This window comes from Emydura macquarii, unplaced genomic scaffold (assembly GCF_026122565.2).
Source record: "Emydura macquarii macquarii isolate MOO-44397 ecotype Brisbane River unplaced genomic scaffold, CSIRO-AGI_Emac_v2 contig_2205, whole genome shotgun sequence".
NCBI classification, from domain to species: Eukaryota; Metazoa; Chordata; order Testudines; family Chelidae; genus Emydura; species Emydura macquarii.
In genome coordinates, this window is record NW_027132342.1 from 9,976,089 (window position 1) to 9,994,042 (window position 17,954).

The 17,954-nt window shown below is 42.8% G+C and overlaps 2 protein-coding genes across 6 annotated transcripts in view; both read left to right on the forward strand.

Moving 5' to 3' along the window:
• PARVB (parvin beta) overlaps window positions 1-11,537 on the forward strand; it is a 92,485-nt gene extending 80,948 nt beyond the window's left edge. For both annotated transcript variants that reach the window (XM_067559341.1, XM_067559342.1), the window contains exons 12-13: window positions 2,297-2,369; window positions 7,789-11,537. In XM_067559341.1, coding sequence (XP_067415442.1) covers window positions 2,297-2,369; window positions 7,789-7,865 — 150 coding nt within the window. In that variant the 3' untranslated portion in view covers window positions 7,866-11,537. The remainder of the gene's footprint in view (window positions 1-2,296; window positions 2,370-7,788) is intronic.
• Window positions 11,538-14,736: 3,199 nt separating this feature from the next.
• Window positions 14,737-17,954, forward strand: part of PARVG (parvin gamma) — a 35,810-nt gene continuing 32,592 nt past the window's right edge. For 3 of the 4 annotated variants that reach the window (XM_067558985.1, XM_067558989.1, XM_067558988.1), the window contains exons 1-2: window positions 14,737-14,949; window positions 15,300-15,343. In XM_067558985.1, coding sequence (XP_067415086.1) covers window positions 15,340-15,343 — 4 coding nt within the window. In that variant the 5' untranslated portion in view covers window positions 14,737-14,949; window positions 15,300-15,339. The remainder of the gene's footprint in view (window positions 14,950-15,299; window positions 15,344-17,954) is intronic. The other variant, XM_067558987.1, reaches the window with a different exon arrangement.

Genomic DNA, 17,954 nt, shown 5'->3' on the forward strand with positions numbered 1-17,954 from the left:
GGAAGGTGTCCTTCCTAGTGGCCATTACATCAGCCAGAAGGGTCTCTGAGATAAGGGCCTTAACCTCAGAGCCTCCCTATACGGTTTTTTAGAAAGATAAGGTCCGACTGAGACCCCACCCGGCCTTCCTACCAAAGGTGGTGTCCCAATTTCATTATAACCAGGATATCTTCCTCCCTGTGTTTTTTCCCAAACCACATGGCTTGGAGGAGGAGCAGAGATGGCACTCCCTGGATGTCAGACGAGCCTTGGCCTTCTATCTCGAGAGGACCAAGTCCTTCCGGAAGTCGACACAGCTGTTCGTTGCAGTGGTGGATCGGATGAAAGGCTCACCTGTCTCCACCTAGTGCATCTCCACCTGGATCACCGCCTGCATCAAAACCTTTTATGAGCAGGCAAAGGTACCGCTTCCAGGGGCTGTAACAGCGCACTCGACCAGGGCCCAGGCCTCATCAGCGGCCTTCCTGGGAAGAGTGCCCCTGCAGGACATCTGCAGAGCAGCGACCTGGTCGTCGGTTCACACCTTTACGTCCCACTACGCCATCGTACAGCAGGCGAGAGAGGACGCGGGGTTTGGCAGAGCCGTCCTGGCAAGGGCGGCGCAACGCTAACTCCTACCCACCTCCAGGTATGGCTATTTACTAACCTATATGGGAATGGATATGAGCAATCACTCAAGGATAGAAAACAGGGTTACTTACCAGTAACTGTTGTTCTTCGAGATGTGTTGCTCATATCCATTCCACACCCACCCTCCGTCCCCACTGTCGGAATCGGCAGAAAGAAGGGACTGGGGGCCGGTGGGGTCGGCAGTGCCCTATGTACCGCGACATGGGCACGGGACTCCAGGGGGCGCCTGAGCCGACCCTACCGGGACTGCTAAGGGCAAAAAAGTTCCGGGAAACTGTGCACAGAGCGCGCAAACACCTATATGGGAATGGATATGAGCAACACATCTCGAAGAACAACAGTTACTGGTAAGTAACCCTGTTTTATTGTTTTGAACAGTGTTTAGTAGTAAGAAGAAATTGTGTATGTGAGTATGGGGGAGGGATTAGTTAGCTTTTATTTTTATTTTATTTTTATTATTTTTATTTTAGCTCTGACATTGGTTTTGCTTAAATAAATCAAGGAAAAACAGGAGTAGAAGGAACGATTAAAATTCTGAGCAATTAACCCAACATAGGGGGCCTTTTCTCATCTTAACGCAAAGGGGTTCTGTAGGCATAATTTCCCAACTCACTGTGATGAGTAGTTTTAATCAAATCTCCCGCCTCATGCCACATAAAATCTCCAGAGTCAGTCACTTACAGGGACAAAAATACAGAGATCTCTTTATCCAAATTATCTTTCCACATGCAGAGAGGAAGAATTTCTTAAACTTCAATAGGCACCCAGTAGGAAAGCTGATTGTTCACCTTAAATCCTTTCAGCCTAACATTGCCTCCCCAACAGGTTTCTCTTCTGATTGATCCTTTTTTCATATTTTCTTTCCTTTGTGTCTCCCTGTTTTCTACTCTGACTTTACCTTAATTGTAAGAGTAGTTTTTGTGGATTCTCTGTTAATGTGACTGCCTTCCTTTTCATAGAACCTAGAAACACTCTTTCCCTCTGTTAAAATACTGCTCTTAATTATTACTGTAGGAACAGCCCTTTACTGTCGCTGCTTGGTACTTAGATTGTAATGATCTAGTGAAGATTTGAAAATGTTAAGCCTGACGTTACTTTCCTCTCTAATTGTCACGTTTTCTGTTGAGTAACTGCTGTTAAGTTTCTTACTGCTTGCATGGTAGCTGATCTGTTTCTTGGAGTCTGAAACACTATAAGCTATCCTGAGTATACAGACAGGAAGAGCTCACCAGAAATGCAAATGTTTCTGCCCTCGTATAAAGACGGTGATATCTTTACTTCTCAAGGTCCCTTCCAGTTCTACGTTTCTATGATTCTATGATCTCAATAGCACACCGGTTTCCAACACAGAGACTTGATTGTTCTGCGGAACTTTCCTGGGGTTTCCTAGTTCATATAGCACTCATATTACATTTTTGACTCTTTGAATTTGGAAACTTTCTTAAATGAGTCCTTCTGTAGAACTGATTTATGTTGCCTTTACTTTTGGGAGGAAAACACGTGGGTCTCAGATCAATAGATGTTGTTGATTTTAAAGCCAACAAAATAAATGCCAGCATCATTATTTTGGACATCAAGAGAAGGGAGAAGAAAGTAACTGAAGTTTTTTTTTTTTTATTATTAATTTGTTAGAATTTGGGAATTTAAATACATTGTTTTTTTGCAGGTCCATAACGTGTCCTTTGCTTTTGAGTTGATGCAAGATGGAGGGCTCAAGAAACCAAAGGCTCGCCCTGAAGGTAATATACACACCATATAGGCATAAATTATTTATACAGACATAGTGGCAGTTATATGGAGTAATGCGAGAGATTAAAGTCAATGGGGTTACATCAGAAATAATATTGTGGGGTGCATGTATTATGTATAAACTTTATCTGACTTCCTCTGGTCCAAAAGACTTATCATGAATTTCTGCTTTGTCTCCCTTTGATGTGCATCATAACTGGAGTCGACTCATCTGTTGACAGGTTCAAGTCTGGCCCATGATTTTAGTAAATGATAATGCTCTGAGACAGCTGTTCAGTAACTTGTTAGATAAGTTGGTGCTTTCAAACCTTTTCCTAGTGGAAAGTTTACATAAAAACTGTTACCCTCATAATCAGTACTAGTTTGTTAGCAGCCTGATCACAGAGACAAATAACTGAGGGGCCAATTTTGTTCCTACAGAAATCAGTGACAAAAACTCCCATTGGCTTTTCTGGTGCAGGGTTAAGTACTGAATGAGCATGAAGAGTGACCCTTTTGCCTTTTTAAGGGTTGTACCTCTGAGTACTGAAGCTAATGAATGGAGCAGTGTCAAGAAGCTTGCACTGCCTCTGCACAGCGTGATCTTTGGCTGAAGAGAGGAATTATGTCTCCTTGACTGTCAATCAAGTAGTCTTCATTTTCATTATTCCTACCCCAGAAATGTGCTAGGTGCTTTTGCAGAACACACAGAAAGACATGGAGGCTTGAGGCACTTACAGTCTGAATGAGATAACTGAGGATAATAAATAGTGGGGAGGAGATGAGGGGAGGAAGGGCAAAGGTTACAGCATCAGGATCACATGGTTACTCAGTTTAGGCATGTGCATGTCTTCATGGCTCAGGCTTTTTTTTTTTCTTGTTTCCCTCGGGGCATTATGGAAAAAGTGCACCTAAAGAAGAGTTTTGAAGGAAGTGAACGTACTAGCCTGAAGAACCAGAATCGGGAATACATTCCATGTATTGGGGCTGGGGAAGGTTGTGGGTGCAGCAGCTGGCAACTGGCATTGGTGGAGTGCAGGGGGTGAGAGTGATAAGAGGAGAAGGCAGGTAGCTTAGCTTGACCATTAATGCAGGAAAGCCATGTTGCTTTACTGTTTGCTCCAGACTCCATGTGGTTTGCCCTCTGATTCAGTGTACAGAGGAGGATCATTGCTCCCTTTAGAAATTAAATTGATTTGATAAAAGTAGGAAGGCAAGGTTAGCTAATATGGCAATCTTCTCGGTCTGATTATCCCCCACTATTACGGGATGTACAGTCTCATGTGAACTGTTCTCCTCTGGCACAGGTTCACATTTTCTACACTGGGTTGAGTGAGCATGCTGATTTACCATACAGAGCTGGGATTTCCAACAGAGGAGACACTGATTTTGTACAGCTGCTTCTGTGGAAGGAACAGTAGCATCTGAGGCTGTGCTTGTTGCAGTAGTTTCATTTCATCCTTTTGTGGAATCCTGAAGGACAGGCACTTGCACACATTAACGTCCCTCCAAATAACAATTCACTCTGGTGCTGTTTCTCATGCTCCACAGAACGTTTTATGTGTGGGATTTGCTGTGCGCGCTGTTCACTGTTGTCACTTTGTTCCTGAATGGACTGGAAAGCACCCCAGTGGAAGCCATTTATTTACATTGATGGATGATTGCTTTGACTTGTGTAGTAAAGTTTTGTAATTATTTGTTGTAGGATTTTCTGGGGGTGGGGCACTGTAACACCACTTTACAGTGGAAGAGCTTTCTGCAGTATTCACAAGAGACAGGTCTATTGTCCAATTTAATATTTTAGTATATCCTGCACCACTCCCTTCCACTCCAATAAAATATAAAAAATCATCTTGGAGGTCGTATACAACACTGCACAAATTACAGGCCAAATTCTGGCTTCTGTTACATCCATTAAATACAGTAGACACAACTGAAAGCAAAATTTGTCCCCAAGTTATTAAAGCTGAGTGGATTTTAGTGGGCTGCTTTATTCTCCCCCAAAGAGATTTTGATAGGCTGTAGAAGTGTCATTAATTTAAACTCGATTGTAAGCTATTTTTATGATTTATTGCCTCCTTTTGTTTGCATTCGGTCAGTTAGCATTGGCTGGGTTTTGACTGCACAAATGTCCTCTTAGAAGAAGCGGAAGACTGAGATTATGCTTTTTCTTGGGCATGTCCCTCTTGTCGGTGCTTCTCATCATGGCCTAAAATTACCTCTGCAGTGAGGATATATCTGATATTATGTTATTTTTTTAATCTAGCAGACAAAGGTTTAACAAGATGCGATGACTGGAAGTTCTTTGAAAGTGAGAAAAATTAAACTGGAGATAAGGCGTACATTTTATAAGTGAGAGTAATTAACCACTAGAATGAATGATCAAAAGACAAGGGGGATTCTCCATCACTTGAAGGCATTACATTAAAAATTGATGTATTTCTAAATGATATATTCTAGTTCAGTCACAAGTTATTAAGCTGAATCCAGGAATTACATGGGGAAGTTGTCTGGCCTATGTTATATAGGAAGTCAGACTAGATGATCATAGACCCTTCTGATCTTAAATTCTATGAAGCATTACATTACATTATCAAGTAAAAGACTCGGGTTTATTCCTTTTAAGCAGGAGGAGTGAGCACCATGTCATAATTCCTTCCCCATCGCCTCCCACCAGCTGTGGCAGAAGTGGTGGCAGAGACTCAGAAAGGAGACCCAGCTAGTGTTCAAAGGAGGTCTCTGGGAGGCAGGACCTTGAGAATAGGAGGGAAGGGAAGAGATAAAGCAATGGGAGATGGTGCAGATACCTGGAGAGTTCCTAAAGGCGGAGAACTACCTGCCACCTTAAAAAACAATCATCCCATTTTATTTCACCTGTAAAGCAATGATCGCAAATAAACTGCACCGTTCACTTGTCTTGCAGACGAGGTACTAAAACAAAGAACAGAGACAACTAATCTTGGTATTGGGCACCTGGAGATGTAGTCCTTGATCCTTGGCTCTGGCTGAGCTGTGCTTGGTTCAGCAGTAGAAAGGGGCTTTATGTCACCTTCATGCTCCCCCAAGCCACTGGGCTGCTGGAGGCTGATTTGTCTCAGGCAGAGGTCAGAGCAGCTCTAATTTTCAGCTGCCTGTGGTGGACTTACTGGGGGTTGGTGGAGTGCCATGCTTTCTGGCCACCCTTCCCTCCTTTGGATCACTCTCTGTGTTGGCTGGATGCTGTAGAGTTGGCTATGCAGGCTCTATGCCAGTTGGGGATTGCCCACACCACAGTATCCTCAGCTAGCCACTTAGGCGAGCTGTAAGGTCACGCTGCACTGCCAGAGCTATGCATTTGGCATTGGCACGTCAAGTTGGCTGCCAGCACCACTGGATTGAATCTGCCAGTAAATTTCCCTGGCCCACACCAAAGATTCCACTTGGCTTGCTGATTGTGGATGAGGTGGCTGGTAAGAAGCACATTGCTCCTTACGGCTAAATTCACATTTAAATCAGTCTCTGAGGCAGCTAGAGATGTTGCTCAGAACATATTCCCAGGCCATTTGGGAGTGTTGTGCTGCTGGGGATGCTGTGGCGTTAAACAGCTTCCTACGCCTTCTGGAAACCTTTGATATACAGAAACCCTTCTGCTGAAACTACATGCCTCTTCTTACATGCTTTATGATAGTGGTCATTTTTTGTGCAGGTAAGCTCTTTCTTTCTTTAGGCCTTCGCCTACTTATGCTTATGCACACGTCCAAGTGTCAGGAAGAGAGGACAGCATGGGGGGATTGCATGGCTCTGGAAACTGGTAATTGGATATGTAACTTTTCACTTCTGAGTCACTACTTCAAATCTGGCCAAGCTGATAGAGGCTGCAAGTCATTAGTAACGCTGGTAGTTGTTCAGAGGCTCACGTAAAATAGCTAATTTCTTCTCAAAGAAGCACGCAAAGCACAAATCTTGCCCCTGAAGTGGCGCTAATTGAGAGCCAGTTGGCCGTCCTGTCATGGAGGCCGAGAAGCATGTGTTCATGGAGAATGAATATCCCTCCGACCGAATGAGAGTGCATTTCAGGTCAGGCACGATGGCAGGGCAGGGTGGGGAAGTCTGTTCACTCTGTCCTCTCTGTGGGGCTCTTCAGCCACTGCCATTCTCATGTCTTCAATCCGTACGTTAACCAAGTGAGACCAAGAGCCTCTTTTCACATACCTGTGCACAATAACAGACGAAGGAAGAGAGGGTGAGAGGAGGCTGAAAATTTGGTGTGAGGTGTACACGGGGTGGGGGCGCTTGTGGATTGTCATCTGAAGAGTGAAGCAGGTGTGAGAGGGTGTCATGGGAAATGATTTTTCCAAATCGGCTGTGGTTTGCACCTCAGATTGGTTTCCCCAGCTCAGATAACTCTGTCTTCTCTCGTCTTTGCTCTTTATTGTTCTTCTCTCACATGTCATTTTTTTGGGAAGGGGTTTTGTTGTTGGGGATTTTTTTCTTTTTTGCCCTCTCCTTCTTCCTCTTCTTCCATCTGCACTGCTTTTCCTCGCTTTCTCCCTCTTCCTGTTCCCCCTGCTTTTCTCTCCTGTCCCCTCCCTTTCCCACATCTTTACCTGCTGCTTTTCCCTTCTCCTGTGCTGCCTATGTTGGGAGATCCTCTCTTCAGTCTTTTAAGGGCAATCTGTGCTGTACCTTCCCCTGGCAGCCTTTGGAATCTACTTCTCTGTAGTGCTTCCTGTGTGTGTTAATGTGTTAACAGGGAGAGCAAAGAGAGAAGCTCTCTGTTCCCCATCTGAGGTGGGAGAATACCAAGCCCCTGAGCGTTAAGTTTGGAGCTTGCAAAGGTGAAGGATGGAGGAAGGCCTGTTGTTATGGTGGGCTGTAACTGTTGGTGTGCTCTTCCCTTCTTTGCTCTAATGAAAATGTACCCACACTCCAGCACAGTGAGAGGGGATTGCTGGCGTTTAAGCCTTGCTTGCTGCATAGCAAGTCATTGCAGAGGGTCTAGAAATGGTGGGTTCAGAACCTCCCATGAAGTATATAATTTGGGCTTACACCCCCACTCTGGACCCCGGGCTAGCAATGTCCCTGGTAGAAACTCACTAGAAATTGTTAAAGCTGTGACAGGGTATCTAACATGGAGTATTTTTCCAAGTTTTTCCATGAGATATCAGGTCTGAGACAGAAGCACCCTTCATCCTGTGATAAACTGTAGATCAGGGAGGGATGGTGGTTCCTTCCCCTCCACCCCAGAGAGAAGTTTAAAAATATCAGTGACTAAAGTAATGGCTAAGGTTTCTTGAAGTCCTTCGTATGATGCGATCCAAGGGAACTGGATCTGGTTTTGTTAAATTTGATTTAATTTTTTATTCTTTTGAGTTCACAGATCAGAAGACACTTTGTTCCATTCAGAGGAAACACAAAAGCAACCTAAGAATTTCTCCTTTTCTTCCACAGATGTTGTTAACTTGGATCTGAAGTCTACCCTCAGGGTTTTATACAACCTGTTCACAAAGTACAAGAATGTCGAGTGATCCTGGAAGCTGCTGAGAGGTTAATCCACACAACCTCCTTAGGGGAGAAAAAAGGAAAAACAACACCCTCTGTGTTCCCTTTGTGCCTTACACTATATTCCATGCTGCATGATGGCATTCCTCCTTCTGTTAACACTATCTCTATGTAACTCTTTGGCGTGACATGCCCACTGAAAATACTCTGTGTGTTTTATGTAGCTCTCTTTTGAAATATTATCGTTTTTACATCTTTGCTCTGAGAATCTGGCGGGTCTCTTTGCTAAGGTCAACCAGTTTTCTTGTTCTGTTGATAAAGAAATATACTACTAGCTACTTGAATAAGCAGGGAAAACTTTAACCCTTCTTGATGGGGCAATGCCTTAATATACTTTCTTTTGTAAACCACTTGGTTACCATTGGTGTCGGAGGATACACTAGGCTTGAGTGTTAGAAATACAAAACCAGACCCTTGCATTATAATTTATTTAGCAACGGCATGTTTTCCGTTCAGTGTGTTGTTGTATTTGTTTCCAAGGACACCACCTGAAAACTTCAGGACTTTTTCTACCTTTCATGTTAACCTCGTGCCACCCAGTATTATCGCCACTTGATGTTTACGCACAGTCAGCCTAGAAATGGAATGATTGCTTAATCTGTTCATGGGTGCAGGCCGGATCAGCTCGGTCAGGAGCTGGTCAGTATGGATAGGCTGGATATATTCATTCTTTTTAAAACCCTTTGTAGAATGAGCAGGGGGAATAAGAGTTTGATTGCTTAGAGGTGCAAGGTTGGCCTTTACTTTCATGTGGAAAAGCTGAAGCACCTGCTCCTGCTCTCATTGAAGTCAATGGCAGTTATAGCATTGTAGAGCCCAAAGTTTGGAAACAGAACTACAGGTTTTGTCTTAAAAATAAAATGGAGCCAGGTTGTTTTTCACTAAGGTTTTGCCTCTGCTTCCTGGGTTATACGCCTCCATACAGTGTCCAGCAGTGTCAAACACACTGGTCTGCACTGAGCTTGGGGATGCAATCCTAGGGCTGAAAATAATATGTTTCCTTTCAGTGATGCTGTGATGAGTCGACTTCATCCCATCATCCCTAATGATACTTTGCTACTGCTATGAACGCTGGACCCAGTGCTGTAACCCTTAGGCAAAACTCCCAGTGAGGTCTATGGGAGTTCTGCTTGAGAAAAGACTAGACCCTTTGAATGTATCTACCTTGTCACAGTACTTGATGGACTTCACCTGATTGTACAGACCTATCTATGCGTCCAACAATGCAATAGATGTAGTTAAAAGTACAAAGAAGGCAATGCGAGGATGTGATTTGTGTGAGCAGGTTATGGGCAGGGCTATTAAAAGAAATAGTATTATCATCCTAAAGTAAGTTATTTGTGGGCTATATGTTTTATCGCATTCCTTCCCTCAGAACGTGGAGGAGAAATTCAAAACCACTATATTATTGCTTTATATTTATCACATTAGTCATATTATATGGGCCGCCAGGTTTTATGTAAAGCATTTAACAGAGCGACCTATCAAGGAAGACAGTGTTACTGCATTATCTGGGCCAAGTTCAGTCCTGTTGTAAGCAGAGGCCCATCTCTCATTGACTACAAATGAAATACATCTGCTTACACCAGGACTGAATTTACACTTCAGCATTAAAAGACCAAGAGGAAACATATGTCCCCTTACTGTGCTATGTGAACTGTGGTGTAATTGTACAGAAGATATTTTTCCCTTCCTTAATATTTTTGTCTCTCAACTTGACACTTTAGCAGTGACTTGCAAAAGGAGAAAACACTTTTTTTGGGTTTCTTTATGCTGAATAAGAGTGGCCTAAGGGGGCTGTTGTCCAAAAAAAAAAAAAAAAAAATGGGAAGAGGTTTCTACTTGTTTCCGTTAGAAATTCAGGTCACATCTACCATGGAAGATGCTATGGTGACTGAAGAACCAGTGAATTAGATCCTAAGGACTAGATTCACAAAGAAATTTAGGTGCCAAACTGATACTTTAGGCACCTAAATCCAAAATTTAGATCCTCAACCCCCTGCTCCACCTGCTGTCTAATTCTGTAGGTGCCTAAATTCCTGCTTTAATATTGTATAGGACGTGGAACAGCTTCATTAGGAAGGATTGAGATCCCCACCTTAGAAAACCCTATAGCCCAGCAATTAGTGCTACACTAGGAGTTGGGAGACCTGACTTCAAGCCCCCACTCCAGGTCAGGCAGAGTGGTGATTTGAACTTAACCTGGTCTCTCTCATCTCATGTGAGTGCTGTAACCACTGGGCTATTAGGTAAGGAATACTTTCTCAGGGAATAGTTGAGAAATAAAAAGTCTGTTAAAAATTCATCATCCCTGCAGTTCAGGTGTGAGGGCCAATGCCTTCCATTGCCTGCAATGCTCCAGGAATCCTCCAGAGAAGCCCAGATTTGACATTCCCGATATTTCCAATGTTAAAAAACAAGCAGTAAAAGTAAAATGTTTAGGGTGGTGCTAGGAAAAGGGGTAAGAGCAGCTATCTTCATCATAAAGAAGCAATGAAGAGGCACAACACCAATTTAAAAAACTTTGCAGGTCATCTTTAAGAGAGGGGCACCAAACTTTGCCCATTTAAGGACTGCACTGGCCATTTGCTGGGATGCAGAGGACCCGGCTCTTGCACTGTGAGAAATTATACTCTGTCTGCAGTCCTTATATTAGTGCTCCTGTGAACAGGGGACTGCAGGTTTGAGACTTTTAGTTTTTATGACATGGGCAAATTGCTGACAGGGTGCTTTTAACTTAAGCAGGGCTTTTCCAAAAGCAATCGGTTTTAAAACAGGATCATCTTGATATAGCTCCCCACCACCTAAAATTGTTTATTTCATGCCTAGTCTATCACATTGTTCACTTGGGGGTTGTAATGGGCTAATATGTTTTGTTTTTAAAGCTTAATATATAGCCTCTCCCCCCCAATCAGTGCCAAAGAACAAGATGGATAGTATTTTGTTTGTGCTACTGGAGTTTTTGAATTCTGCCTCAGTGTAAAGGTGGGTAAAAAAGACAAGGGAATTCTGAGGCCCGCTGCATAGTGGAGCACTACATGCCCCACATTCAAGCGTCCACATTTATATATGGTTAATGAGATACGGTAAAAGCAGCCAATGTAACGTGCCTTGTAGAGTCATCAGCAGAACTGCAGATGCCTGCACCATTCAGTTCCAGCCAGTTGTATTACAACTGGAACTCATTAGGACTCAGTATTACCATTGGCTGTATGGCTCAGAAGAGGCCTGAGCTATGGTCAGCTGAGTCCTAATATTTCACAAGACTGCAAAGCAACAAAGGCAGAGTATACATCAATGTAAAGATTTACAGAACTTTCTCCCCCCCCTCCCCAGAAACCCAGTGCTTTGTGTATTAATGTATTTTAAGAATTTTTCTAATATTTTTTAACAATGTTCACTCCATTTCTGTTACTAAAAAATCAAAACAAAATTAAAAAAAACCTTGCAGATGAGAGACTGCACTTGTTGTCATACCTTGGACAAGTCTGGCTTAGTGAGAGTGTAAAAGTAGTGTACTGTAAGCAAATTACAATGCAATCTTATGTTTTCTAAAGTCATAGCAGGAATGTTGTGGAACTTATTGCATGGTTTGTGACAACTGTATTTATTCTAATAAATAAATGATGATCACAGTTTTCTTGATCTTATTTTCCCTGCTTAATGAATGAAGTCATAATAAAAGGAAGGACATGAATGATGAATGCATTTAATGAATTCTGCCTGTTTACCAAGCTGTCGATGAGATATTCATTTGCACAGGCTGTAAAAAAACAGAGCTGGGGTATGACACTGGCAGGACAGCATAGGAAGGGGTCCACTCACTGCAGGTGTGTCTCCTTCTGCCTGGGTCTGGGAATTAGTTTTGCATCAGTTGCTCTCTCTCTGCTCTTGTCCTTCCCCCTCCATGACTTGGAATGCTTCCACTTTATGATTCAGCCCTCCAGCCAGTCACTATATAGTCTTCCCCTCCACCCTTCCAGAGTAATGAAATCCGCCCAGATAAGCTGTACATATTCTCACAGGCAGTCTTCTATTCCAACTCCAGCACCATTTTGCCAGTGGCTGGTAGGGAAACCCAGGTCTGCCTGCCACTCTGAGTTCCAGCCCAGGAACCTTATGACTAGCAACCGAGGTCTGCTCAGTCTCAGACTCTTTTGCAGTGTCCTTGGGCTATTTCCGCCCCCATCTCCTTGCCTATCTCTGGGGTTAACCCCAGAGCTTCCACCAATCCCCATACCTGCTAGGCCTATTCTGAATGTCCAGCACAGGACATACTTGCTCCCTGGATCGCCACCTTGTCCCAGGCCAACACCTTTTCACTCTAAGTAGCAACTACAGATCTCCTGCCTGTATCCCTTTCCTATGCTCACTTCCTGTCTTTATGATGCTATCCCAGCTCCTCCCCCAGCTCTGCTTCATCTGCCATTAGGCCCTATCAAGCCCTGATTCCCCTCCAGGTGCAGTATCTAAGGTTAATTGGCTCCTTCTGACCCTTATTAACCAGCTCAGGACTTGTGTGGTGTGGACACACCATCACACACCACTTAGACTATTATACTTAGATCAGGGCATCTTATCAGTAGAAAGAGATATGGGGCAAATTGGAGGGGAATTGGGAAACAGTAACAAAAAGGACTCTGAATGCAGAAGTTAATGAGAGAAAGGGTTTAGACAACAAATCCCACTCAGTTTGGTTGAATGATAAGTGAGCATATGTGGGAGAGCTATGGCAATCATCTACTGTTGTCTGACGGGATGTATGGTGAGAAATTGTGTAGTGCCTGGGGGCTATAACTTGGAGTAAGAATGTGAAATTTAAAAAAAAGGAAAATTTAGCCTAAATATTATGGTGTATGATATCAGAGTGAGGCCCATTAGGCTGTGAAATAATCTCCCAAAGGAAGTGAGGGATGCCTTATTGCTTATGATGCAGAAAATTAAATTGGACTAACCACTTTAATATACTTCAGGGAATCATCATGCATTGGCAGCAGGTTGGATATGACCTAATAGGCTTTCCCCATTGGTAAGACCATTTCGATATTTTTAAATGTTAATTAGACTAGGAGAAAATCTAAATATGATACCCTAAAGAAAACCTTTTTTTCTTTATAAAGAAAAGTATTGAATCGCTCACGTATACTTCTTACACTAGACATGCAGTGTTCTGTGCAGTATGACCACAATTTTCCCTTTCAGTAAAATACCAATATTTAAAAGAGCACATAACGTTGACTGAATTTTTTAAATGCACCTGAGTCCCATTTTCAAAAGTGACTTAAGAGCTACCTCTAGTTTACTTTCAATGGCTCTTCAGCATCTATGGGCCAGGGTTTCAAAGGTATGTAGGTGTCTAAAGATGCAGATAGGTGCCTAGTGAGCCTTTCAAGAAGTGTAAGTGCCAATGAAGCCTCTAGTCTGCTTACACACTTTTGAAAATCCTAGTGGGCAGCTATCTGCATCTTTAGATACCTAAATACATTTGAAAAATCAGGTCCCCATCTATACAGCAGTTTAAAACCTACTGATTACAGACACATTCCCCTCCCTCAAACTTCACCACCACCACTGACGTCAGTTTATCTAAAGGTGCCAACAGCAACACTGAATATCCTTGTCTCTATCTCTCTTCTTTTGCTCACCGCTTCATCTCTTTTGCTTAATTCTTTTTATACTTCCATCTTAGTTAGTGCCAGGGCCATGACACTTGCTGTTAGATTGGTAAGACAGATATCTTTGTTTTGAGCTTTTGATTTGACCTTTCTCCCTGCTCTCCAAGTGTGTCTGCGAGGGAACAACCCAAGTTTACCGTGGTGGCCCAAAGATCAAGCATACCATGCTGAACTGTTAATATCGAAGGGTTCATTGACTGGGGATCTCTGTTCCATTTTGACTTGGTTATAATATTCCATTCAGCTTAGTCAACTTCTGTGCAGAATAACCACTTATTGTGTAGGATAGAGAGTTAAACATAGGGAGTCCAATTTCTTAATACCATTACAATAAGGTGACTTTATGAGTGAGTGAGCACCATAGCTGCTTGCTGTCTCATTCTGTGGAGTTGCAGAGGGCTGCAGGTCTCAGGCTTGCTTGCCTTCTCTATGGGAGTAAAAAAAAAAAAAAAAAAATTATAATCGCTGTTTGGAAGAAGAGCCTGGAGAAAGTGAGTGGTGCATGTGACTTTTCTACTAAGCAAGGAAAATACACATTCTGTGTTGCCCCAAGGATGTAGCCTAGCAGGTGTCATGTAGTACTGCAGTACAGACTGGCAACAACTTCCTAATACTTTTGATTTCTTCATATTTCACTCAGGGGGAAAGGGCGAAATGAGAAATGCAGCCAGTGTCACACCTACAGAATTTGGAAGCATATTTACTGCAGTTGCAATACAGTTGTTATATATGCTAGTAGAGGCCATATTTGCTGGCGTTAGGGTTCTGACCAGAATTGTGGTTTTGTTTTTAAAACATCACATAGTTCTTATGTGCAACTTGCCTTTTGTGCCTCTTAATAATCTGCAAGCTGACTTGAATGGAAAGCGGCAATTTCAACACAAAGCTGCCCAAAACGTCATACTCCGATAGGTTTCATACACCTTTCCCATGACCTTGCCTTGAAAAGACCTCTCGTGGGACACCTAGTTATTAAAAAAGACATGGTGTCAGTTCTTTTATAAGTTCATACGCAAAGTGATTATATTGGCTAAAACCAAGGCATAAAGCTGTCTCTTTCCTGTTGCTAACAAGCAAACCTTCTCTTGAAAACCACAGTGCAAAATGAGGAAGGAAGGAAGGGGTTGTTCTAAGCTGAGTGCAAAGAACTAATCTTTCTTTTTGTTCCTTGCTTATTTTTCTCATCGCTGGTAAGGGCAACAGTATAAAATTAGGTGGATTGATTGACTCCTGGCACATGCAGGTTTCATTTTTTCAGATTAGAAAGCCTTTTCTTGGGCTTGGGCTATTTTTGAGCATATGTGGAATACCGCTTTTGGCTTTTTCCAACAGTAAATAAATCACTTCCAATTTCTTGGTGGCCTCATCTGCAAAAGTAAGTGTTTCATGTATATTCTGTAGTAGATTATAATTACGGTAGCATTATGACAGTAAAATATATTTAATATCTCAATGAAATTGGGGGAACCAGATTGTGAAGGGACAGTAGAGGAAAAGTTAGGTGATTTGAACTGTTAATAGAAAACAGTTGTTTTACCATCAGAACCATCTTATCTGTTATTTTTGGCAATAAAAGAACTGTTGCATTGCAGCGTGGAATATTCTAGCAACTCTTGACCCAGCTAAAAGCTGATGAATTGATCACCCCCAGCAGAATGCAGAAAAATAAATAAATAGCTTCTGCCTGTCTCAAGCTCTAAATTTATGATTTTGTCTCGGTAACAGAGAACGCAGAACCAAATGATGCCATTTTGCTACAAGAGTCATGGGTAAGGCCAATATGATTTAAAAATTCCAGCACATAGTACTGTTGCAATCAATATGCAAGCAATTGTCTCATTCCAACCGGTGTTCTCCATGTACCAGTAAATAATGCATACATGGATACAAGGCCGGAGAAAATAGCCTGAGAGCAAAAGAAGTGAAAAGAAAAATAGAAAAGATGGTCAGCAGCGCCCCGTTGCAGCAGGCCTGCATGACAGACTCCAAGTCTTAATACTTCTCCCACAATTAAGGAACTGAAATAGAAAAAGGGATTCCGAACACAGTCATGTTCCCCCATGATGTTTGTGCAATATATAAACTTTAAGCAGGCAGTTGTCTGGGATGTGTACAAACATCCTGGGGGGTTTGTGAAACTGAAACTTACTGTATCAAGTTTTTGAGCTTTTCATTAGAGTGTAACTTGGGGCCTGGATCCAGAATCCAATTTAATAATAACTAATGCGCCTATGAAATTCTGAGGCCTCAGTTCTCAGTTGCTAAGCAGGCCCTTGCGTTGAGCCTTAAGGGTTTTATTTATGTCAAGGCCTGTTTTTGCACGGTTCTAAGTTCTTCCTGTGACATGCGGAGATCTCCAACTCCTATAGCAGTCGGAACTCAGCATCTTGCCAGCTTAAGTCATAAATTTGTATGAGATCCTCAAGGTTTTTCGGCTTGTCAAAACAGCTCCTTAATAAATTAGAGGAGTCAAGGTTCCCAGTAGCCAGGTCCCATAGCCTTCTCAACCCCTGTTGGCTTGGGAAGGGACAGAGTGGCAAAAATAATATAATTATTATCAATTTATTGTGGTAATGCCTAAGGACCATCAAACAAATGGGACCCCATGATGCTAGGCACTGTACAGAGTAGCAGATAATCCCTGCTCTTAAAAGCTAACAATCTAATAGACAAGACAGACACAGGGAGGGGGAAAGGGTAGAATATACAAGCAGAGTGAACAGTATGATGATGGTAAATGTCATGTAAGTGATGTGATTTCCCCCCACTTTTGTGGGTTTAGGTAGAAGGAAATATGCTAAATGGAAAGAAAAACGAAGGGGGAGGGGCCACTGTAGTGGAGATGAGGGTGACAGGCCACGGGTGAAGATGAGAGTATGAAGGGCAGAAATGGGGTGAAGCTGAGGTGAAGAGACTGTGAGGGAGAGTGTTGCAGGGCTGCTGGAACATTTTTTATTGTGGGGGTGCTGAAAGCCATTGGTCCAAACTGTAAACCCTGTATATGATGGAACCCATTTCAAGCTACGTTCCAGCACCTATGGAGGGTTGTAGCAAATTCTAATCTAGAATCTAGGTTTCCACTGGGCTGGCTATGCAGTGCTGGGTCACTTGCCAGACGTTGCCCAACAACCTATTTTTGCTGTAAAATAAAGGCTTGAAACAACTCCATATCAATATTATCCCTAGAAGTAATGGGACATTTCTCAATATACATACCGTATCAACCAAGATAGCAGCCATCAATACATTGATTAATATTACAATGTTATACCTACTGATGAATATAGTCCCTTTATATCCTGAATGCTTTATATGCTTCATGAATAATTAGGGCAAGATCGTGGCTCGCCCTACATGCCCATGCAGCCAAGTAAAGGGGTGTCGGGCACTTCCTCACTCCTCCGGGTGGGTTAGTCATATGGTGGGCCACAACTCATCAGGGAGAGCAACCTCATTGGAGCCACTACCTCCTCCCCCACCCCCAAACACACCCTCCTTTCCTGTGCACATGGACAGGCCAGGACAGGAAATGGGCAGAGTCTCGCCTGTAGTTGCCAGTCAGCACTGCTGACCCAGTGCAGAGGGGGAAGTAATTTACAGCTGGCATCCCATTAAAGCAGCTTACTTCCCTCACGGGAGCCAGACTGGGGGAGCAGGAACTGAATGGTGATTGAGTCACAATTCAGTCTCCAGTCCGAGCCTGGGCTACCTGCTGCACCTTGCTATGGGCTGAGTAAACCTCTCTCTAGCCCTCATCGAATGAATCCCCACACAACCACTTGGAGGTAGGCGTAGCTCTCTTCATGTCACAGATGGGGAAACTGAGATGCCAAAGTCCAGACTTTCAATGGTGGCCTCTGATTTTTGGGACCCCCCCGCAATATCCCATGGATGGTTTTAGTTACTAACTTCTTATTAGCGCAAAGCATAATTGTTGACAGTCCAAGTTATTTTCCAACATACGTATTAAAGGAAGGGTGACCGATATAACAGGTAAGGGGTACAGCAAAACTGAGGCACTATAGGGTATGAATTACAGCTAGTGTACAAACTGTTATGAGAGATTTTTAAAGGCAAAAGTGGCAGTTAGCCACCAAACCCCCATTGGCTTTCAAGTTAGGTGTCTAACTGCCACTAGTGCATATGAAAATCTTCCCCTATATTAATTATATTTTTCATTTCCCTTGGTCCACTGTTCCTCAAATAGCACAGTTGTTACTCTTCCGCAGGCAGTAAAAGGCTCCATTTTTCATAATTATTTTATTCTTGCCAACTACATATTTAGAGCTTCATTTGGTTTTGCGACCATAGTGATGAAATACTTTCCCCACAGCAGCTTTGTGAATCTTGTGTCTATTGTGTTGTACAAGACTGATGTGT